This window comes from Podarcis erhardii, assembly GCF_964252035.2.
Source record: "Podarcis erhardii genome assembly, chromosome: 3".
Classification (NCBI taxonomy): domain Eukaryota; kingdom Metazoa; phylum Chordata; class Lepidosauria; order Squamata; family Lacertidae; genus Podarcis; species Podarcis erhardii.
The window spans coordinates 89901026-89925891 of record NC_138507.1 but is presented as its reverse complement, the minus strand read 5'-3'; the positions used below and the strand labels follow the sequence as shown (position 1 = coordinate 89925891).

Here is a 24866-nt window from a genome sequence, read left to right as displayed (position 1 = left end):
CTATAGTTCCCATGTTTCTTTTGGGGAAGCCGTGGCTGGGATTCAATTAATGAGTCCCACTAGCGAAAGCCCGTGCAAGGACTTCTGCTAGCACATTGGGGCTTCCCCCTTCTCACACCCTCTGCAGCCCCCCAAAATTGGCTCAGTGGGTGGGGATAACCCCCAAAACAATGTTCAGGAGAGGCGAGAGGGAATCATTCTGTCTGGCAAGCTGTTGGAACAACTGTCATGGTGTTCGGTTGAATGCACCCAACGTGCTTTAAATGTATGGTACAGATGTGATCTTTACAACTTGCACCAGGTTTCCACGATGGCTAAACCCACGCCCAGGGTTCTTTTCATAATAGGCACCTTGCTGCAAACTGAAATGTCCGGCTAAGCACACAATATTCCAAAGCGTTTAGATGATACCTTTTATTGGACCAAGTGTGCTGGGCATGAATTCTCCTTTGCTAAGTTTAACCTTATTGCTGGGTGTCGATTGATACCACAACATCCCTGTGGAGAGCAGAATTTCCCCGGGTGCTGCATCCCGTAGACCTACCGTCAAAGAATCACCGAGGGCAGCTATCACTTTGATGTCAGAAGGTTGTAGCCTGTGGACTGGATAAGGGGGTGGTGGAAGGAGGACATCATAAGAGAAGGGTGTCACTGGTATGGTTCTGTTTGTTTGTTTGTTTGTTTATTTGTTTGTTTGTTTGTTTGTTTGTTAAGATATTCACGAACTGCTTGATACAAATACATTTAAACAAAGTCCAATCAAGCAATCAGTAAGGGTCCTTAAAATTCTACACGGACCAGAAATGATATGCTGAATGGGCTGAACTTGGAAACTAAAGAGATGGAAGCTACTTTTAAGTTGCAATCCTATGTACGCTTACCTGGGAACAAGCTTTATTAAACCCATTTGGGGCTTTCTTCTAAGTAAACATGCATAGGATTGTAACAAGCAGATCAACAATGCTAAACATTAAAACATTCTCACTAAGCAATGGCACAAATATTCCTTACGGGACGCATTTTCTAAATCCTGAATTATCTTGGTTGCCATATTCTGAGTTTAATTCTCTCTTTGGGGGGCAATCCTGCAAGCAGTTAGGAAGCTTAAATTCCACTGAAGTGAACAGAATATTCATTGCGTACAGCATTTCCACCCTTATCTATACCCACAGCAGCCCTAAAGGTACTTACGCTTGTGATAACATACTCTTTTCAGAGCTCTGAGAATACTGGTTTTAATTTCAAAACAAGTCTACAGCCTTCACAGATGCAGAATTTGCAAGTGCAGAAAAATGCAATGGACAAAAATGCTAGAATCTTAGAAATAAATAAAAAAATGAAAAAGAAGACCACATTTATCTACCAGTTTCCCTCCCCTCCCCGCTGGTCATGTCGCAGTAACACCCCCCTGAGACTTTACAAAATGCAAAAGAGAGAGATAGTAAAACTCTGCATTATGTGTTCTTTCTGTATCTCCTTATTTCTCACCTGATGTTGGGGCTTTTTTGGATGCTGCCTGTCCAGGGCATGACAGATCACTACCCCAGCTCTTAAAGACAAATGCAATCAACACATCATTAGAAGCTTTTCAAATGAAATGAAAATATATTGAACATGCAAAAATTTCAAGTCATGGTTCAGAAGCCCAAGAAAGCCCCACTTCCAGCCTTTGGGGGTCCATACTAAGCAGCCTCCATTTATTGCCCTCATCCCCAGGCTTCATACTAGAGATAGCATGCGATCATGTAGTCCTAGTTTTACATCGCTTTCTGGGCAACCAGTAAACTCTTTGCACCATTTCTTTAATTTTATTACGTTTCATAAGCTCACTAAATGAAAGAACATAAAAAACAACCACCAACTTCATAGCAATCACATAACACACTGACAGATGTTCTCTCAGCTCCAATATATAACATCAATAGCTGAATCCTACTGTGACCTGATTGGATCATTGCCAAAGCAAGATGACACCTAATTGGCTCTCTAAACACTCATGCTCATTGGCTACATTCAAATGAAGGAAAGCTACTGTGTATCAACCTATGTAAGTTGTGCTTCATTTTCCTGGTTATTTGGCTATACCTTTTGATAGAATACAGATAACTGAACAAACTTTGTTGCATTACATTCTTCATTAAATTATCATTCCATTCATATATAATTTTATGGTATTACTCCAAATAAAAGTGGTGTTATGAGCCATCAAATCTCCGCAATACACTTTTCCCAATAGGTTTCCACAATTTTGGCCACTAGTGTACTGTTACTTATAATTCATATCACACCTTTAGCATTTGCACATAGATTTACAATCTTCATTTTGTTTGGTCTTCAAACAGCTCATTGCAAGAGGCGCTGGCTGCATTTGCACAATTAAATCCATAAGGCAGGATTCAAAATTCAAGTTTATCTCTTGCAGGTGCATCCATCTAAAGAGAGCTCACCTCCCTTAACAGTCACTGCAGGGTGCTTATGTGAAGTGTGAAAAGATCCTGTAGACACAGATGTTCAGTACTATGCTCACGTGTATAAGGCACAGTAAATGAGAAAGGAATCACCTGGCTTGGCTTCTGTGTGGGCTCCAGAGGCGAATGTGAACCATTGCTGTTCTTGTAGGTTCCCAGGAATGGTTGGTGCTAAAAGAAAGGAAGAACATTTCAAGCTCCAAATAGTGCAGAATTTGTGCCAGCACCAGAAGGATGCATTTATTAGAGTTGAGGTCTGTGGGGCTTGCCAATATGAATTCAATTTAGTTCTGCAATCATGATTCTCAGAAAGAAAGAAGAGTTTGGCTTTAGGAACCCATTAGAGAGAGACCAGGAAGTGGACCTAGCCCAGAATTTAAGGATGGAAAACCTTTACCCTGAAGGTAAACAAGGACATCAAATCAGGGCAGTATCACAGTTACTTTGGAAAACTGTTTCTATCTCTCCTATTAATTGAAATTTTATTGTTGCATTCAGCTGTGTAGCAATCTGTACATTTTTCAAATAAATATTATAATAAAATTTGAAAATCTAACTTTTGCACATAATTGGGATGGACTTCTGAGTAAATGTGCATATGCTTGCACTCCTAGTCTATGTAAATAGACCTGCAAGTTTATGGAACTGAGCCAAGTGAAATGTACTAGTTCTGCTTGGAGAGATGAGAAGCACAAGCAACTGGCAAGGGCAGTAAGAAACCTGGAGGCATATTGTGGAAAGGTGAAGCTTTCTATTTGTTTTCTCTGCTATGTGGCTTTGTAACCCCTGGGCCATAACAAATGTACATACAGATACACAAATGAACTCATTGTTGTAAACTGGGACAGAAAGCTCCCATCTCTGACAGAGAAAGCTTATGTGTGCGGGGGGGGGGAGGGGGCAGTTTCTATGAAACTCAGTATAGGTATCCCCCCCCCTTAAGTAGGGATTGTGTTCTGGCCCCCTGTGCACGTACCATATGTGGTGAACCCGTACTAAGGTTAATGCCTACTGGGATATGATATACAATGAACTGAAAAAGGTTTTTAAAAATACCTTTATCAAAAAACCAGAGGCGTTTTTGTTGGGTATAATTGGAGAAGAAATTCCCAAAAAATATATAAATTTATTTATGTATGCTACCACAGCCGCGAGGATACTTTTAGCCCATAAATGGAAGCAGCAGGAGCTTCCAACATTGGAAGAATGGCAGACTAAAATGATGGAATATGCAGAATTGGCGAAGCTGATGGGGAAGATCCGAAAGCAGCGCAACGAGCTGTTCGAAAAGGACTCGAGTAAATTTATACAATATATGAGAGAACATTGTAAACATTTGAAAACGTTTGCAAGTTTGAGTTAAAATATTTTGCTATGTTAATTTTTGGAACCTCTTTACAATTATCAAGGTAAATTTTATAAGCATGAAAGAAGGTAAATAGGTTGATATAGAAATGCTAAATTGTAAGTGAATATTTATGAAAGCCAAGGAGTGGGGGGGGGGTCAAGGCTCAGTTTGAGCAAGGCTATAAGTGATGTTATGATCTTAATGGATTGTGATTATGGTCAAAATAATGTAAACTCAAAAAAAAAATATTATATATATATATATATATTTTAAAAAGTAAGGGAAATCACATAAAGTGGGGACACCTTTAAACACCCTCTCTGCTGCTCTCTCACCAACCCAGACTAAAAATACTGCATCCAAAAATATCCAACAACTAGAATTGAAGCTCTGAGGCCAGCAGGCGGCTGGAGGAGGTGCAGGAAAACAGCTGCTGCTGCTGCGCTACCCCACACGCCAGCTGTTAGACAGGGAGGCTTAGCAGCATAAACAAAGCCCTGCTGTACCTCCGGTCTCTTTGAGGTTTCCTCCATCCTCACTGATGTCCTCTTTGGGCTCTGGGGAGGGGCTCCTCATGAGCCACAAGGACTCTCCAGCTCTCTCCTGCCATTTCTTGGTTTGAACTGAATTATTTAATTTCTTCCCAGCACCGCGCACATAGAATTGAATGTGAGTCAGTTGTGCGTAGGTAGGGGGACACCTGTATTCTAAAAAGAGGGCTTAGTTGGAAAAATAATTGATCACATAAGACAGTGGCTTATCCTTTGAGTGTTAGATTGCTGAGACCCACATTTGACACCTTTTGCCCTGAAAGATGATGCTCTATTTACCAGAGTTGGGCAGCTCAGGGCTACATTATCTGTAAAGTTGAAGGAAATGGATTTCTTCCCTAAAGGTTGAAGCTGCAAAACAAAACAAATGGTTATATAACAGTGTTTCTTCTCCCCCCCCCCAATAATTGTCTTTCAAAATAAAAACTAATAAATACTATGATGCATTTGTTCCATAATTTGATCCCCGAGGCACTTTGCAAACTCATTTTCTCATGGGTTCTCAGTTTTATTGCCACTGAAATTTAACTAAAATTCTAAGTGAGTGACACAGCAACTGTCTACAGGACAATAATTTCACAGCAGTGACAGCAAGGATTATCTCACCTTTTTCTGGAAGCCTTTGGGTCACCCTATGCTCTTATGGTAACTTATCCAAAACACATGTAATTGAAATAATCATATATTCTTCTCCTGCCTACCGTTGTTTCCATATGTACCTTCCTGTTGTTTCCTTGTTTCTCTCAAGTCTGTAAGCCCCTTGGGAATAATTGTTATGTCTGCTCCTTAGAAGGCCTCATGTACGTAGGTGTTACTATATCTACTATATATATTTTTAGAAGTTGTTTGTTCACTATGAATTTGAACATCCCTTAAGAAATTGCAACCAATTTTTGTATGATGGTTCAATGAACTTTGTCTATGTCTGGATAAGATTGGATACCACCTTGAATCAAAATGGTGGCCTAAACCTTTCAAAACTGGGCTAGTTTTACGCACTAATTTCAAAGTAGCACAGATTTTTTAGTTTCTTAGAATTCCCGAGCAATTCTAGTTGCTAGTAAACAAATAAATGCATAATCTGAAGACAATAGAAGAAAATCTGAATATGCAAAATATACTTTAATGGCATAAAGGTCTTTGCTACCCAGGAGATATACACTGTACAAATAAGAGGACATTAGCAAAATTATCAAATCCCATGCCCTACCATATTGTTCCAGAGGGCCCGAGAAAGCTGGGAATGTGACTTTTGACTCAGATGAAAGCAATCAGGTGCAAAGAAAGAGATGTCTGGACGTCCATCCTGAAAAGGTTGAAAAAAGGTTGAGAGAGTGGGGGGTTCAAAGAGACAATCCCGAAAATTCAATCCAGTGAAAATGTTTGAATTCTTTAGTGTCTAGTCTGAAACTATCAGAGACTGCCTGAATTCTTTAGTAACTAATATTCCATTCAAGTCAATAGCAGGGGCTGGAGGCATTACACTGTATGTGTCAATTCTGTCAAATTTGATGTGAGCTCTTTCAGGTCAATAAAGTTCTTGCGTTGCCACAACAGTTTTTCTTAACTTTACTTGCAGCATAAACTGCTTTTTAAAAAGTTACTTCAAGCCTGAAAGAACTAGGAAACATGAATTAAAAGGATGCACAACAGAATACAAAACGATAGGTCACATTTATAAACTGCAAAAGAGCAATTTATGTAAACTGACAAATTACAACTTGCTGCAAAAAATGTAAAATGTTGAAATCAGTCAACATTTTCAAAGCTGATGTAACCTTGCTGGTGTTTCTTTAAGAGTGACAAATAAAGCAACTGTCAGTCACAGTGAATACTCAGCCTTCATCTATAGTTTTAACAAGCCCTGGTCATTTCAGTTCCACTTTTGAAAACAGTTGCATGGTATCTCAGTCTGAAAGGTTCTTTTATGGCAGGACAGGTTTTGTCCTTGCTAACAAAGCTTCTTCTTATTTTTGCTTTGTATTGTGCTTTGTATTTTGGTATATATATATATATGTTCCCAATCCCAGAGAAAATTAAGAAATGCTGGTGCAGATCTAAACTAAAGGGTTCTGGGTCTTCATACTAGTAATCTCAGCTCACAAACACTGCAAAGGTGCAGGAATGGAACTCATTACATATTTTAACTTCTGTGAGCAGTCTAATATGGAACACTAGGCCACTGGTTTGAGTGTTCTGTGAACCCACATGGAAGTGCTGGCTGCTGTGCAGGAAGTCCTTCTCATCACCTCAATATAGGTCAGTGTTCACAGACCACACGCTATGCTCAGTAAGGATCAGACACAGTCTAACCACTGCATGAGCAAGGCAGGATGAATGCTGAATAATCAAGCCACCCCCAGAGTCCAAGACTCAATCCAAATTGCATCATAACAGCTTTATGTTAAAATTTCAAGTTCCCAAAGAATGTCCTAAAAGCTCTGCAGGCTTTCTTATAAGGTAAGCAACATCCACATCCATATTCAATCCAGCCAAGACACACCTGTAGAAGAGGAAGTACGATGCTCTGGAGGAAAGGCTGGAGTACTACTGTAAAATCTTCTTGGGTGTCATACTTGCCAGTCTCCACTAGGCTTTGCAGACTGCTCTGTGGAATAAAAATAAAAGGAGTTCCTCAAGAACAAACCATGGTTTGTAAACAAACCACAGTTCAAGGCACACTAAACTATGGTATAATGTTGAACCATGATTTAGCAGAAAGTGTGGGCCAGGGTACTGTTAGGAAACTAATTTCTGTGCCAAAAACAGCACAGAAACAACACACATAATATACATGGTCCAGATTATAACAAATCATGAAATGCTGGTGGGGTTCTCTTGAGACAGTTATCCAGTTTTTGTCTCTAGAGTGTGGTAGTTTTAAATCATGTCGCAGGATGTTCCAGAAGAACAATATATGGTTGCTATGGGGTATAATGCAACAACATTCATACAAAGACAGCAGGTAACATGCAAAATGACAATATTGATTCTTTGCAGATATACCTGATAAGCTTGGACTGCTTCTTTCATCCTCGCCAGCTCTGGTGAGCCTTCTTGAACGGTGAGAACACACTCACAATTCTCTCTGCATATGAAATTAAAGGGAATGTGGGACAAAAACAGCATATATTGATAAAGCAGGACTGCCATATTTTGGAACTACGAGTAGTTATCATGGTCACTGTCTGTTGGCTGTTTCAGGTTATACTGATGTTTAAGAGGATAGATTATCTCATTGTTATCCATGCTATAAAGTACACATTTTTTCTGTATTTTTGGGTTTTCCTTTTATTTATTTATTTTTAGGATGTCATAAACTGCTTAGAGGTTGTATTTGAAATGAGATAGATGATAGATAGATGATAGATAGATAGATAGATGATAGATAGTATTGTGTATTGAGTCAAAGGATTTTATATCTGTATTATTATTGTCTGTAATTGCATTAGGGTAAAGTAACTGCCTTTTGGTTCCAGAGGGTACAGCTACTATTGGTTCATTTAAGCTGCTGTATTTGGATCCTCTGTCTTATTGGTTGCCTCCAAAAGGCAGGACTGTGGTTGCCTGATATTGTTCCCTCCAAAATGTATCCTTTCTAGCTAGTTCCCTGTCCCTATAAATGTAGCTCTCCCCTCCTCAGGTTTTAGTCTTGTTGCTTTAATAAAGAAGTGTTACTAGAGAACTGTCTCCAGCATATTATGTCAAGAGAGCTGAAATCACAAACCCCACGTCACAACAACTGGCGACGAGGATGGGATCCGGAATGCTGAGGAGCGGTTAAACGCAGCCCTGCCTCAGAGTCCGGATTGTAGCTAAGAACAAGACTCACTGGCCGGCTGAGAAGACGACCCTGCCCACAGGACAATGGAGAGTCCAAGGGTATTGGAGCCCTTCCAGCCATCAGAGCCCCACACGTGGGAAGACTACATCGAACGCTTCGAGTTCTTCGCAGTGGCTCAAGGGATCACCGATGCCAGCAAAAGAAGGGCCACATTCCTGAGCTACTGTGGGCCTGAGACCTTCAAGCTGGCCAAGGCATTGCTTGCCCCAGCGAAGCTAAGTGAGACATCTCTCAAAGATATTCTTGCCTGCCTAACAAGCCATTTAGCACCTACTGAGACCAAGATGGCCCGGCGGATGGAGTTTCATAAGAGGCAGCAGCGTGCTGGGGAGTCTGTATCTGCATTTCTAGCTGAACTGCGGAAGCTCGCTCAGCACTGCGACTTCCAAGATCTGGAAGAGACTCTCCTGGATCGGTTTGTCGGTGGTCTGAGCAGCAAGAAAACCAGAAGACGCATCGTGGCTAAAGAAGAGGTAACCCTTGCTTCAGCCTTGAAGGAGGCCACTGCCACGGAGAATTATGAAAGAGAGGAGCTTGATGCCAGTCGCAGGGCCCCTAAGCCACAGATAGAAGTTGCGCATGCCATGGACGAGCTAGAGGCTACTCCGAGCCAGAGCCCAGTCCGTGGGGTCGAGTCAGTGCGTCAGGCCTGCACAGTGCACAAAGATCACCGAGGCAGGTGCCCTGGTTGTGGCGGAAACCATGAGCGGAAGAGTTGTCGTTTCCGGGATGCTATGTGCCGGATGTGCGGAAAGACAGGTCACATCGCCAGGGTCTGTAGATCGGCGGCGTTGGGAGCGACAGGAGCACCTAGACTGGAGCATCGCAGATCGCCCACAGCAAACCATGTTCTAAAGGACTGCCACTACGTAACGGAGATCAACGGGAGGGTCGTGCAGTTTCCAGCGCAAGGCAAGGCACACGTCAAGGTGAAGATTGAGGGTCAGCTGTGCGACATGGAGGTGGACTCCGGATCTGGATTCACTATCGTGTCGGACCAGACCGCGAGGACATTCTTCCCCAGGGGTAAGTTGCCCCCTCTGGAGCCCTTCCCGGCAACTTTGCAGTCATACTCAGCGGGCCGCATCCATGTCATGGGAATGTGTGCCGTGAGAGTACAGTTCCGGGACAAACAGGCGGTACTCAAACTGGTAATTGCGAAGGGCAGTCGCCCCAGTCTCCTGGGCACTGACTGGTTCCCCGCCCTGGGACTGAGTATATCAGGGCTTAATTCAATCCAAACCTGCCCTGAGATGAGCGAGGCATTATGCAAAGAATTTGCTGGTCTCTTTAATGGAAAACTGGGTTGTTATAAAGGGCCCCCAGTTGACTTCGAATTGGACCCTGGGGTGGCCCGAATCCGACTCAAACCAAGGCGAGTGCCATTTGCACTGCAACCCAAGATTGAAGCAGAGCTGGATAAATTGGTCAAGCAGGGAGTTCTCTCACCCGTGGACTCCGCTAAGTGGAAGACTCCAATCGTCACGCCCCTTAAAGCAAATGGGGAAGTCAGGATCTGTGCTGATTACAAATGTACTATCAATAAGGCACTCAGGGGAAACTCATACCCCATTCCAGCCGTATCACATCTGTTGGCTAAACTGGCTGGGGGCAAGGTGTTCGCCAAAATTGACCTGGCACAAGCTTACCAACAGCTGCCAGTAACCCCACAATCAGCGGAAGCACAGACTATTGTCACACATAAAGGGGCGTTCAGAGTTAACAGATTACAATTTGGAGTTTGTGTGGCCCCAGGGATTTTTCAAGTGCTCATGGAACGCCTGTTAAGAGGTCTGCCGGGGGTCTTGCCATTTTTTGATGACGTTTTGATTGCTGGAAAAGACCCACAGGAACTGGTTGCGCGTGTCCGTGCAGTGTTGCTCAAGTTCAAGGAGGCGGGGTTGCAACTAAAAAAGGAAAAATGCAGTTTTGGGGTGCCAACTGTGGAATTCTTGGGGTTTAAAATTGATGCATCAGGCATCCACCCCACAGATGCTAAGGTTAAGGCCATCATCGAGGCACCATGACCACAGAACAAGACGGAGTTGCAGTCATTCCTGGGACTTATTAACTTTTATCATTCGTTCTTACCCCAGAAAGCTTCGGTAGCTGAACCATTACATAGACTGTTGCAGAAAAAGAATGTGTGGCGATGGGGGCAGGAGCAGCAGAAGGCTTTTGACTCCTTGCGAGGAATGCTGAGTAGCAAGAGCGTCCTTGCTCATTATGATGAATCAAAGCCGCTGGTCCTGGCATGTGATGCCTCTCAATACGGCCTGGGGGCGGTGCTGAGTCATAGGGAACCGGATGGGTCGGAAAAGCCCATCTCTTTCTATTCCCGTACGTTGTCGCCCACGGAGCGCAACTATGCTCAAATTGACAAAGAGGCGCTTGCAATTGTGGCAGGAATCAAAAAGTTCCATGATTATGTGTACGGTCGCCATTTCTCCATTGAAACGGACCACAAACCACTGTTGGGGTTGTTCAACCCGAACAAACAAACGCCACAAATTCTCTCCCCCAGAATGTTGCGTTGGTCTATATTCCTGAACGGGTTCCAGTACACCTTGACCCATGTGCCGGGAAAACGGTTGTGCCACGCTGATGCGCTGAGTCGATTGCCCCTTCCTGGCGGGAGCAATGAGGATCCTGCTCCAGCGGAGCACATAATGATGCTGGAAACACTTCCGGGGGCTCCTGTAACGGCTACTGATATTGCTGAGAAAACGAGGAAAGATGCTGTTCTCTCCTGTGTGCTCACTTGGGTGGGGAGGGGGTGGCCAGGTGGTCCGCATGAAGACAAATTCAGGCCTTATGCAACAAGGCAGCACGAGTTATCCATGCATAAGGGTTGTCTCCTGTGGGGAGATAGGGTGATCATCCCAGCACTACTGAGAAACAGGGTTCTTGAGACGCTTCACATGGGACACCCGGGAATGGTCAGGATGAAGTCGCTAGCCCGATGTTATGTGTGGTGGCCTGGAATGGACCAGAACATAGAACAATGGGTACGAACATGCAAAGCATGCCAAGAGGTGCGGCCAGAAGTGGCCAGAGCACCAGTTCACTGGTGGGAGCAGTCCAGATCTCCCTGGAGCCGGCTGCACTTAGATTTTGCTGGGCCATTCCAGGGGAAGGTCTTTTTGGTTATTGTCGATGCATATTCCAAATGGTTAGAAGTGGCGATGGTCCCTAGCATGGCATCAGCTGCCGTAATCAAGGTGTTGAGGCAGCTGTTTGCAACCCACGGGTTACCTGAGACCATTGTATCAGATAATGGGGCAGCTTTTGTATCCCAAGAATTCAGGGCATTCTTGGCTGATAACTTCATAAGGGGGGTCACATCCGCGCACTTTCACCCATCCTCCAATGGGCAGGCGGAGTGCATGGTAAGAACAGCCAAAGAATCCATTGCGCGCTTAATGGAGGGTAACTGGTCAGCTCGCATCGCACGAATGTTATTTTTGCAGCATGCGACGCCGTGTACTGCGACGGGCAAGTCGCCAGCTGAGCTGCTCTTGGGTAGAAGATTGGTAACGGTGCTGGATTATGTCCACCCGGATAAAATGCCAAACCGTAATTCAAGAGCAAACCTCCAGGCTGAGACTGATACAACAAGGTATTTCGCCCCTGAAGATCTGGTCTGGGTGAGGAACTATTCACGAGGTTCGCGGTGGGTGGCTGGTGTGGTCAACCGGGCTAGTGGACCTCTGTCCTATTATGTGACCTTGGAAAATGGGCAAGTTTGGAAGAGACATATAGATCAGCTGAGGCGCCGGGCGCTCAGCAGGGAGGAGTCTGATAATTCATCCCTGGCTAACGACGCAGAGCTGCAAGACCAGAGTGAAAATGGCCCAGAGGTGCAATTACCAGGGGCTTCAGCAAATGAACCAGGGTCTGCTAGTCCTCGGGATGACGAGGTACAGGTAGGGGACCCTGAGATGTCTGGGACTCCATCTGTTCCTGACGAAACCCCTATAGCAACCCCCCTACCACAGGTGACACCCAATCCAGAACCGGCAACACCTGTTGTCAGGAGATCAAGTAGAAGTTGTAGGACCCCACAGTACCTGAGAGATTACGTCTGCTGTGCTCACTAGGGGGGGAGGGGTGTTGTGTATTGAGTCAAAGGATTTTATATCTGTATTATTATTGTCTGTAATTGCATTAGGGTAAAGTAACTGCCTTTTGGTTCCAGAGGGTACAGCTACTATTGGTTCATTTAAGCTGCTGTATTTGGATCCTCTGTCTTATTGGTTGCCTCCAAAAGGCAGGACTGTGATTGCCTGATATTGTTCCCTCCAAAATGTATCCTTTCTAGCTAGTTCCCTGTCCCTATAAATGTAGCTCTCCCCTCCTCAGGTTTTAGTCTTGTTGCTTTAATAAAGAAGTGTTACTAGAGAACCGTCTCCAGCATATTATGTCAAGAGAGCTGAAATCACAAACCCCACGTCACAACAGATAGATAGATAGATAGATAGATAGATAGATAGATAAGGAAATATAGAAAGTAGAAAGTCACTGAAAATCAGAATTGGAAACATAAAAGAAATCAGAATTATAGAAGTGATGGTAGGGGATTATACTGGATCCAAGGACTCAAATACAATTTTAATGTTTCACTTTTGCCATCGCAAGAAATCAAGGATATCCAGAGCAATTACTACTACTCTAATTAGGAAAAAAAAAAAGCAACCGAGAAACTTATAGGACCTCAAAGACTAATTTACCATAGAATAAGGTTTTCGAGGACTGCAGTCCACTACACTAAGGATACTAAGGAACGAAGACAGACTAAATATAATCTATTTATTCTACATCTGTGTTTTGTTTCCCAAGGAAATCTGCTAAATCGTGACTCGGTAGGGAAAACACAACCTGCACAATATGACATATTGAGGCTACCACACATGGCTTGTTATGACAGATCCTGCTGGCTTGTAATTAGCTTTCTCGAAATGTCTAACACAAAGGCATTTCAGAAAGTTTTCCTATTTTTGTTCCATCATGGGCTTTTGTCTCGTTTTAGCCGATTAAGAATTTGCAGTCCGAGATGCTTCCATTTCAAGCCCTTCCTCTGTGCTAGAGTAAAGCCATGCCTAGACATACCATTATACGGGGATCTCACCTAACATCCAGTGAGCAGATCATTTGCTTACCATTCACCACTGTACATGGCTTCTCCCAAAGAACACTGGGAATTGCAGTTCTGTGAGGGGTAAACTACAGCTCCTAGGATTCACTGGGGGAAGCCGTGTGCTGTAAGTACCTGGTGGTGTGGATGCCATGCAGAATGGCCCTAATATACTTGGATGGCATGGATACAAGAAGAGACCAAAGTTGGCTTACACCGCTAGATGAGCAGGGCAGGGCAATCTGCTATCCAGAAACAGTTGTCTCAGAGGAAGAGGGTCCATTGCATTCACCAGATTCACCAAAGCTTTCGGCACCTGGTGGGAAAGGAAGCACTAAGTTCTAAGAGACAACAGCGTGTGAAACACAGGGCTTGCATCGTTTCTAACTCTATGTCAAAGCAGCTATCAAGCCTGATTCATTGCTCATCTTGTTTGACCCACTTTCCCCCATATCCCTACCCCTCCACATGGAAGCTTTCCAGGAAGATTAGATAATGGTGATTAATGTTAATGTGAGTGTGTCATGGTCACCTACAGAATATAGTTGGTGACAGTAATTAGTGATATGGTGGCACAAGTCCACCACCCCCTACCCAGTCACATTATATTACTCATTCAGGCACATGGCTCCCTTGTGGCTTTGCAATAATGCTTGTAGGATGTCCTTCTATAGTCACTGAAACATCCCTTTGGAGAGTTTTATACCATAGCTAAAGGCTTCCCTGCACAATTAAGCACAGAACACTCCAAGTGTATATTATCCTTTCCAGGATATCCACACATTTTCTAACTAAATCATGTGAAGACCTAGGACCTTATTATTATTATTGGTATTTGAATTTATATAACCCCCCTATACCCGGGGGTCTCAGATCAGTTCACAGAATAAAATCCATATATAAAATCACAGAATACATAATAAAAATAAAAACAACAACCCAATAGCACCCCCCCAAAAAGAGCACATGTTAAAAGGGCATAGGATGTAAATCAGATCAACCAAAAGCCTGGTTAAAAAGGAATGTAATTGCCTGACACCTAAGGGTGTATAATGAAGGCGCCAGATGAACTTCCCTGGGGAGAGCATTCCACAGATGGGGAGCCACTGCAGAGAAGGCCTGTTCTCGTGTTGCCACCCTCCGTACTTCTCGAGGAGGAGGCAAATGAAGAAGGGCCTCAGAAGATTATCTCAGGGTCCTGGTAGGCAGTGGCATAGCAAGGTCAGGTGGTACCTGGTGCAGAAAATTTCTTGTCACCACCCCCTCAAATTATTATTTTTTGCCTGCAAAAATTTTGGCATCTCGGAGGTGACACCCGGGGCGGACCACACCTGCCGCACCCACCTTGCTCTGCCCCTGCTGCTAGGTTCATATAGAAAAAATGGGATAACACGGATTAGGCAGGGAGAAGAGAGAGGACTTTGCCACATATTACTAGACATATTCTATGTGCTATTTGAAGGGATCCCATGACTCCTATTTAACTGAATCCTACATAGCAATAGTAGATTTGTATGTGCATTATTTGAGTCCATGTATAGGAAGGGGAGAACTGCATTTCTCCACCAACCAAACAATACCACTTTAGTACTGAGAAATTGTACGAATGTGGTAAAATGGGACCTCACTTGAGGTTGGGTGGGTAGTATGAAATTGTAGTCAGCCTCAGACCATTTCAAGCGATGGCTCTGAAAATCTCCTAAAAAACAACCACTGTGCGATTATGCAGCAACATCCTAAAATAAAACGAAAAGATGCTCTCCAGGCAGCAGTCACCTACCTCTGCATGAAGAAGGTCAAGTGCTTTTTGAACACGGCTTGAAAAGTTTACAGCTGAATAGTGATCCTGATACAAGTAGGAGGCAGAAAGAGACAGTTACTAGTCCTAAAAAAGGTAAAAGTGACCTTTGCAAAGCTCATAAAGACATGAGATTAATCATGCAAGTCACTCCTTACTAGGAAACATAACATGGAATTCATGATGTAGCTAAAAAAAAAAAAATGATGCTGGTGAATTTGTGCATCCCAATTAAGAGTTACAATGAACAAATAAAACCTTTCCCCAAAAAATACTGTATTTTTGCACCATAACACTCACTTTTTCCCTCCTAGAAAGTAAGGGGAAATGTCTGTGCGTGTTACGGAGGAAATGCCTACGGGTGGCATGCCTACGGATTTTCCTCCTCTAAAAACTACGTGCGTGTTATGGTCGGGTGCATGTTATAGAGTGAAAAATACGGTAATTAATTAATTAAATGTGTATACCACTCTTCATTCATAGATCTCAGGATGGTTCACAACATAAAAATACAAGATAAAAAACACAAAATACAAGATGCTCTGAATCTGGCTGTCTCGATCATTGTGGACAGGACAATAATTATACTGTTTTTGCATAATCTGACATCTGCACAATCTTGGACCCCTGATGACTAGATGTTTCCCTGCCTGTGATACGTCACATCCTTCAGCTCTTGGGAGAGGGATAGAAATAACATACTGAATATTCTTAAGACAGCGAAGGAGTCAGAAAGTAGAGAATGAAATGGATGTTCAGTGGTCTACAAATTTCCAACATGATCTGTTTGTATAGCAAATGCACCATTAAGTCTCCAACGCTTTCTTTCATCTCAAAGAAGCAAACCCTACAGGAAGGTCACATTTGGAACATCTTGTGGTTGGGGAAGCGAGGCAGACCACCCTCTTTTCATAACCATCTTTAACCAAAACCAGCATCCTAAGAGTTGATTTGATACCTGAAGCTACATCTTCAACTTCAAAAAAGCTATGGGGACTCCCTAAAATTTGAATTTCCTTGGTCTAATAGTTCTGACACTCAGGTTGTGGGCTGCTAAGGCTGTTCAGAATTTTTTTTATGTGTGGCTAGTCTGGGGCTTTTGTAATATTAAGCAGCCAAAATGAACCACACGGAAGTGTGGAGTTTATCAACTTGTGTCTTTAGAAAACACTGCAAACTGTGGCCAGAGCAGGTAAGAGAGTCAATCTCCTTCCAGCTTCCACATAAAGCCATTTTTTTAATCCAGAATGATCCTTTAGGCAGCACAACTACCTTTGCTCTGGTGCTAATAATAGCTAGAGCCTCCACCCAAGCCATCTAGGCTGCATTAGGGTCTCCAAGCCATGAGTTTTCATCTTTTACCATCACAAAGCAAAGCCTTTACTGATTCCCTGCAAACCACCATTCTGGCTTTCATCCAACATCTCAGAGCTTTGAGAACACCCCCATAACTCACCATGTCTTTGCAATAGTTGCACAGATCATGGACTCCAATGAATAGAGTTATGACCTTCCAGTCTGTGTCAAAATTGATTCTCTAAGCAAAGAAAAAAGAATGCACGTGTTACCATTGCTGGCTTATTCACACAGGTATATAATGCATGGTTGCCAACCGACATGAAGCAATTATCGGCGACCCTTCATATAATGTAACAAGTAAGCAAGTTTCTTGAATGTTGTCAACCTACCGAGTCATTTTTCATTAATTTCACAAGGTGCTTTACTTGGTCTGGTAATTTCCTAGGAAAGAGGGGACAAGGTAAAATGACACGGGGCATATATTGGATGCCTGAATATATCTGTAGACTCATCCTTAAAAACAGGTATGTACAGTAAGAAGTGGCTATTCCCATTTTACCAAGAGAGAACTGCAGTTCCAGAAAGGAAAACGACTTGCCCAATCTAACCTGGTAAATCATTGGCTAAAATGGAATTTGGATTTCCTGAGGCCCAGGGGGGCACTTTAAGACTATATTGCCTTTGTTTACAACTGGACTGGGAAAACAGGACCAAGGAAAAATGAGTCATCTGTGAAAGTGCCTGATGACTCATTTCTAACAGCAAGGGAGCCCCTATCCTAAATTAGTCCTCTGGCAGTCCTGGACCACAAGAAGGGAGAGCAGGAGCCTTGAAGGTGCTCCTCAAAAGTTAGCGTGTGGACAGCATCTGGACAGTTTATGCAAAGGTGTCCTCTTTCTTTGCCCTCTTTTTTTGTGCTATGTTTCCACCCTTTTGGTCCCCATAAGCAGAGATTCTCACTTCCGCTGGGGTACTTTAGTGAAAACACACAAAAGCAGAAAGAACATTTGAAATTTCCTTTCAAAACCTTAATCGAAACCAGGAATGGGGGCCTCCAAGCGAAAACTGCTCCTTCTTTTTTTTTGCTCTATAGTCCCTGACTGAAACAAGTGCATGAAAAAGCAGTCTGCAAAAAACAACAACCCAGAAGACTAATGGAAACGTTAGGCTTTTAAGGAAGCTCCAGGGCTTGGACTGAGCTGAAACACATTTCATTCCTCCCCATGATTAGGATTGTGTGACATTCCAAATGCTACTTTGGGTTCTTGGTTTTGATTTACATTCTTTGACAATGAAAATGAAAATAAAAAATGGTTTCATATCAGCAGAGAGGAATAGTCGTATTAGGTAAGGTAATTCCTTTCTTCCTTTTGTTGCTGTATGGTATTCCAGGAACCATATCAAGTTTACTTTATCTCTGCCAGATAAGGCTGTAAATATTATGTGGTAGAAATGACTTCTAATATGCGTGTCTTTGAGAGTTCAGGGACATCACCATAGTATCTGAGCACATAAAGACAATAAATGAGACCATGGGAAAGGGGAGCACCTGCCTTCTCTCACTGTACTAAATATGAACCATATGGATAAATATCTATGAAAGCAACTTCCTTCATGTTTTCACAGAATGACTGCAAGACAAAGAAGCTGGGTAATACTTAGGACTCACCTCCTTTCTATCAAGGCATAGTTAGGCTGGGGTCACATCCATGCTACGTATTTAAAGCCACTTTAATTGGTACCACTTTAAAAGACATGGTTTCCCTTGAGAGTCCTCATGGAGTTACAGTTCGAAAGCAAGCCAGTGCAAGTAGATAAATAGGTACCACTGTGGCGGGAAGGTAAACAGTGTTTCCATGTGCTCTGGCTCCCATCACGGTGTTCCATTGTGCCAGAATCAGTTTAGTCATGCTGGCCACATGACCCAGAAAGCTGTCTGTGGACAAACACCGGCTCCATCAGCCTGAAAGCGAGATGAGATAGTCGCCTTTGACTGGACTTAATCGTCCAGAGGTCCTTTACTTTTTTACCTTTACAGTTCCCTTAGCAAACTATAGTACCCAGGATTCTTCAGAGGAAGCCATGGCTGTCAAAGTGATATAAGTGAGTTAAACATGGGGTATGGATGTGACCTGGGGGGGGGGCAGAGGGGCAGTGGCCCCAGGCGCATTTTGGGGGGTGCATTCTGCTCCTTGCTGCTCTGCCAGCCCTGTGCTGCTGTGCTGCTGCTGCCCGCCCGCAGCCCCTGGCAGGCACAACAAGCAAGCCCTGCTAGTCCACTGCCACTTTGCGATGCTGCAGGGGCTGCATGAGGATGACGCGATGGGCATGCGCCACACCGCCGCCGTGAGCTGAACAATTTCCACATGACACTATTCTGTGGATAGACCTACTCAGCTGGTGCTCTTGGAACTGCTTGGTTGAGAAAGGCAGTTGGCTTTCTTAGGTCTCCTGTGCCAGTTGAATATCCCGTGAGGTTAGCATTGAACTCACGGAGGATATCTGAAAGAAAGAAAATAATAACTTTGGTGGTTTAAAAAACCTCTTGTTTTCTTGTTGTTCAAATTGTTTACTGGTTATTGTTTTATTGTTGTTTCAATGTTGTTACCACTATGAGCACTACTCTCGTAAGCGGAAAGCAGTACATGTATTATTCTAGTAAATGAGCGAGTAGCTTGGAAGTATATAGGTGAAATAATTGATGCGGAGTCAGGAACCTGAGAAGATCTTGGCTGGGTGGCTGGAGAAGACAATAGGATGACAAAGTAGGGGAAATGTTGGAGGATGTCAAGCCCTGGGGGAGTGGCAGGATGGCACCAGGCAGAATGGATTTAGGCTGGAGCCTAACTCCATTCAGCTTAGTCATGTGACCTGGCAACCTGGTGGAACTTACGTCGGCAAAAAGGGAGATGTAAGTAAACTGCATTTTAAAGGCTTGCTTTCCCTCTGCCAGGCTTAGGCCAGGTCAGCCGCAGTAGTCCCACTCCTGAAAGGAGTTTGAAATAGGGGTAATTTGTGCATGTTTAATTTAAGCCACCATAAATTCCGCCAGCTTCCTGTTCTTACGATTGCTTTGTAAATCTGGATCCAACCCTTTGACTTTTACTTACTGGGCAAAGTTGTTACATTCCTCAATGAAGCATCTCCTCCAATGCTGCAATAAGAGTCAGAAAGAAAGAAAGAAAGAAAGAAAGAAAGAAAGAAAGAAAGAAAGAAAGAGCCTCTTAGTCAAGTTTTAGCCAGTAAGAGGAACAATGACAAACACCAAAAAGTACATTTCATGCTTTTGCAAGGGAGATAATGTGGAAAGGTGCCTGTGGGATTTTCTGCCTCGGGGGCCAAAATATCTTGACTAACCTTGGCGCTGAAGAGTTTCAAAATTCAACATTCACAAGCTAGTCTCCCTATCAGAATAATTGTGGTGTTTCCTTTTGTTTACTTCCTACCCCTTTTATTTAGGTGGGAGGCGTACTTCGGTCTTCCAAATTTCAGTGGTGCCCTGTGTGAGGCCCAGATTCGACACCCACCCCACCTCTCGCCATTCGTTCTTCTCAATTCACTACATCATAGATGTGATGCCCTGCAGTGCCCCCTAGGCTCAGTGCCCAGTGCGACGAAACCAGAAACAATGCTCTAAAACTGCCTACTGTATGTGGGAGGAAATATCCACAAATGCAAGTCAGTGGCTATTTGTGGAGCAAAATCACAAGGATAGTTACCTACCTCCAAGCCAGCCCCCAATACTGCGTATTCATATCCATCAGGTCATTTGGTTTTGCTCCAATGCCATTACCAGCCTGCCTCAGAGAGACCAAAGAGATAGATGAAGTTGGCAACTCACGTATTTTGTTTTGTTGTTGTTCATAATGAAAAGTGTACTTTTAAGGCTTCGGGCTCCTAGAACAAGGGCAGCTGACCCTTTTTGTCAGATGCTCCATGGCATTTTGAAAGCTCTAAAGCAGTTGCTATGTACACTGTGTTCCATCAACAGGATTTATGGATGCGTGAAGACTGGTTTAGAAACATTATCAGCATGACTCAAGATAACTGGACAATAAATGGGGCAATTAATCGAGAAGTGGCACCCAATCAGGCCAATGAACTTTTACAACACCCTGTCCCATATTCACTCTGTACAGGATAATACAGAGAATGTGAAATAGAGTTGGTGCATGTGCGCAAATGACTGGCTGGATTAGATGATAATTTGGCACTTTACATTATGTGGCATATGGGGGAAGAGTTTTGACTATTTTTAGGGGTTTTTTGTCCTGCCTAATGATAATCAGAATATTATAAAACACATAATAAAATACAATAAAACAGCAATGATATCAAAGAATCCCCAGAAAATATCAGGTAGGAAAAACTTCAATAAAAACACCAGCTAAAACTTATTTCGACACATTTATAACATAGGGGAATGGCCTATTTAAAGAAAACTTTATTTACCGGACGGTGAAAGGTCTTTGAAGATGGGGCCAACTGGATGCAGTCAGCCTTCATCCCCATCCTGGCTCCACTCCTCAGCTTGCACCTGATAGGGCAATTTCAAACTTTGCGATGGCAGCTGGCCAAGGAGGCATTGCAATGGCTGGTCACCATGGTGAAGTCATTTCACCTTCTGGGGTGTGAGGGGTTTCCACACTGGGCTGCAACTGCTGCCCTTGATTGGTCTGCCAGAAGGTATTTGAAGCTGGACCTCAACTGGCAAGGAGTTCTAGAGCCTTGGAACCAGGGCTGGATTTAGGTTTGATGAGGCCCTTAGCTACTGAGGGTAATGGGGCTCTTTATATGTCCAGCTGTCCTTTGCCAACAACAAATAGTCGCTGTTTTTTGTGTTGAATATATGTTATATGGTACCCTATATATAGAAATGAGCAAACCAGTGATATTTTAGGGAGCAGGCTAGTAGGTGGGGCCCACTACTTACATCAGAGGAGCCTACACAACACAAAACACTGTTGCTGTATGTAGGTTTTATTTTATTTGTTTTTTATCTTATATTTTGGAAATGTACATCCAGTTTTCTTTCCCTTTAAAAAATTTTTGGGCCCCCAAGAGAGTGGGGCCCTAAGCTATAGCTTGTTTAGCTTATATGTAAATCTGGCACTGCTTGGAACCATCACTAAGAACTCTGGCTAGCTATGTGGATGATTGGGAATAAGGAAATCTATGTGCGGAGCGGTGCATGCAGCCATCTTACATATAAATGTGGTGGCCACTATCTCCCATCCAGTGGCGTAGCGTGGGGGGTGCAGGGGGGGCCGGCCGCACCGGGCGCAACATCTGGGGGTTAGGGAAATCCACGGGTTAGGGGGCGCAAATCCATGGGTTAGGGGGCGCAAATTACTTGCCTTGCCCCGGGTGCTGATAACCCACGCTACGCCACTGCTCCCATCAGTGATGACACACACCCCGGCTGTAGCAAATGTTCCATCTGCTTGGCATGCTAAAGTATTCTGCATGCCACAAGCCAGTATGTAAGCCAAATACCCTCCTCCATCTAAGCAAGCAAACTGTGATGCAGCTCGCTTTGGGGGATGGCAAAAGGAGCAATGTTTCTTACAGTCATGGAATCCCCCAGGGCAGCAATTACTTGCACGTCAGCTGGTTTCAAGCTATGCACTATAAGGAAAAAGAAAGAAAGAAAGAAAAAGATGTAGTTAAATTTGCAACAGGAAGGAGAATTATGTTAATCATAGGATGTGAATTAGTGAATGTTTATACTCCAGTGCTGAGAAACATCAAACGTGCTCCGATTCACAAAATTTAGCAGTTTTGTATAAAATAAAACAATGGCCGTGTAGGGCAAGATAGAAACATACTGATCAATCTATCAGTGAAGAGGCTGAATGCCTAAGCTACCATTAAGGATTTTGATTATCAAAAAATCCAAAGGATAGGATCGGGCTGTTTAATTCTGTTCGACACTGAATCTTTGCACAACACAAGGAGTTGGTGTTCCATATATATCTGGCACTCCTATGCATTATTGGATACCAGCTCTATAAGTGGAACAATGTTAAAAATACTACAGCACTGGAATATAATTCTAAAATGGTTAAGGATGCACCAAAGGGTTATAATATTGATATGGGTGCTCCAAACTTTTTCAATTTGGTGGGAGGTTTAGGGGATACCCATTTTAAATAGTGCTGAGACAGAGTATTCAGCCCATATGGATTTTAATTCTTTTGTGGGTGGGGTAACCAGGGCACCAAGACTGATATCCTACCCCAGTATAGGATAGGCAACATGGTGCCCTCCAGTACAACTCCCAACAGAGCCAGCCAGCTTGGCCCATGGTCAGGGATGATGGAAGTTATCATCTTAAGGGTGCCATCATGGCTAACCCTGAACTGCACTAATTCTTAATAATGATTTAGACTGGGTATCTGAAGTGTTACCGCGCTCCGCATCCTGCTCTTATTTTATGCCCATTTAACATCTGAAGGTACACAGGTTTCAAGGAAAGGGTGAAAATGGGTTGGGTTTATTTTGCATCTGGTGGGCAAAACACAGGACTGGAAGTTTACCTTACAGGAGACCTGTATTACAACACAAAGCAAGCCAAGCTTCATGTAGGATGAAATGTCAACTATGAGTTGGAGAGGATGCATCTTCTAATAGCATTTAAGGGGGTGCCAAGCTTTGTTTACTACTAACAGCATTATAAAAGTATAGCCAAGTTCTGAAATGTATATGAGGCCTTGAAGTTGCAACGAATTATTTACAGCAAGTCAGCCTGCAAATTACCTGAAAGGATTATTCCTTCTAACTAGCTGAGCAAGCAAGCTAATGAACTAGCTGAGCAAGCGTCACATCATCATATTTCGGCAAGTTATGCAAACAAATTGCAGAAAGAGAGGAGCTGTTCTAACACACCGCAGGGTCAGGAAGACAAAGAGACCTGTGGCACCTTAAAGACTAACTCAGGGATCACCACCATAAGGCTCTTGTGGACTGTAAGTCCCATCAGCTCTAGTCAGTTTGGCCAGTGGTCAGAGATGGTAGGAATTGTAGTCCAAAACATCTGGAAGGTACAATATTGGCTACCCCTGTGCAGCAGATACCCTCATTGCAAAAAATGCTTTTGTAAATAAGAACCTACTTCAGCAGCTGTGCAAATGCATGAAGTAGGATTTTTTTAAAAAACTAATTTTATTGGTTTTTAAACCAGTACAAATACAATAACCATTAAACACTTATCCAGCAGTACAGCTAATGATGTTTGTTTTATCCGCTGTCTCTAGACATACACTTACACATTCAACGTTCAAACCTATTACCTTACATAACCCCTCCACTGAAAATATTGAGTGGTTGGTATAACCAGCTTTTGATTTGGGCCATTAACATAATTAAAAAATGGGGCCCACGTTACTTGGAAGGTGTCCCTATTCATTATGCTTTTAATTGCCCTCCTGTGTGTGGTGCATAGCTGTCAGCTTTTCCCTTTTCTTGCAAGGAATCCTATTTGGAATAAGGGAATTTCCCTTAAAAAAAGGGAAACGTTGACAACTATGGTCTGGTGAGATGCTCAGACATTGCTGTATCCCAGATACTACTTTCCCATAAGTTCAGGGGTATTTCAGTCTGGCTCTTCCATTGCTGAGATATTTGCTAATCATTTTGCTTTCAAAAGCAAATAAATTAGACTGCAATCCTATATGCACTTCTCTGGGAGCAAGTCCTATGGAACTTAGTGAAAGTTGCTTCCACATAAGCACACAAAGGATCAGGCTGCTTACTCTTAAGGCACAACTTTACCCCTATTCGCTATTTATATGAAGGGCACTCACTTGTAACTGGAGAAGCAGGGCCTGGGCTTCTAGCTCTAGCCACGACATTGCAGCTTCATCGCTATGTGTTGAGCACAGACCTGGAAAAGTAGCCACTTGAACAAGCAGCTGCTTGCCTGTAGGGCTCCATTCAAGCAAGACACCCACAAATTTGGGTGTCCTGCTTATGTGGAGCCCCTATGTGTGAGCAGCCGCCTGCACGAAGAAAGCCCTTTTCAGATCCATGTGCTCAACTCGCAAAACTTGAGTGCTGCATGGCAAGAGAAATGCAACACCGGGGACAGAGTAGAAGCACAGTCCGACTCCTGGTGTGAATGCTTAAACAGGGCTCCTTGCCTTAAAGAATGCGATCCCACTGAACTCAGTACAGTGATGGACTTCCCCTTGGCTGGCTTTGATGTCAAGCATTACCTGAAGTAGGGAAGTTGATGGATGGAGCTCTATCCTCACACAGCATCTGGCTTCCATAATCTGCAGTGGTCTCACTGGTGTAGGTATAGTTGCTGTTTCGGTATGTCATTAAGTATGGCTGGGCCTATGAAACCGGGATAACCCAAGTCAAAATAAAAACATGGCCCTAGAGTGCAGAGATAGCTATGTCTACGAAGCTGATACAGTG

The 24866-nt window shown here is 43.4% G+C and overlaps 2 protein-coding genes across 3 annotated transcripts in view; one reads left to right on the top strand and one right to left on the bottom strand.

Annotated features, from left to right (window-relative positions):
- Window positions 1–24866, top strand: part of PCARE (photoreceptor cilium actin regulator) — a gene marked incomplete at its 5' end in the record, with an annotated part of 409145 nt that overhangs the window by 309438 nt on the left and 74841 nt on the right. The window lies entirely within an intron of this gene.
- The window catches only part of PLB1 (phospholipase B1), a 94355-nt gene that overhangs the window by 29977 nt on the left and 39512 nt on the right, over window positions 1–24866 (bottom strand). For both annotated transcript variants that reach the window (XM_081854127.1, XM_081854128.1), the window contains 16 exons: window positions 24659–24782; window positions 22012–22070; window positions 20166–20239; window positions 19553–19596; window positions 18836–18944; window positions 16832–16883; window positions 16600–16680; window positions 15126–15191; window positions 13561–13661; window positions 7374–7455; window positions 6871–6975; window positions 5578–5673; window positions 4647–4718; window positions 2562–2639; window positions 1489–1549; window positions 545–603 (listed from right to left, as the gene is read on the bottom strand). In XM_081854127.1, the coding sequence (XP_081710253.1) occupies window positions 545–603; window positions 1489–1549; window positions 2562–2639; window positions 4647–4718; window positions 5578–5673; window positions 6871–6975; window positions 7374–7455; window positions 13561–13661; window positions 15126–15191; window positions 16600–16680; window positions 16832–16883; window positions 18836–18944; window positions 19553–19596; window positions 20166–20239; window positions 22012–22070; window positions 24659–24782 (1263 nt within the window). The remainder of the gene's footprint in view (window positions 1–544; window positions 604–1488; window positions 1550–2561; window positions 2640–4646; window positions 4719–5577; window positions 5674–6870; window positions 6976–7373; window positions 7456–13560; window positions 13662–15125; window positions 15192–16599; window positions 16681–16831; window positions 16884–18835; window positions 18945–19552; window positions 19597–20165; window positions 20240–22011; window positions 22071–24658; window positions 24783–24866) is intronic.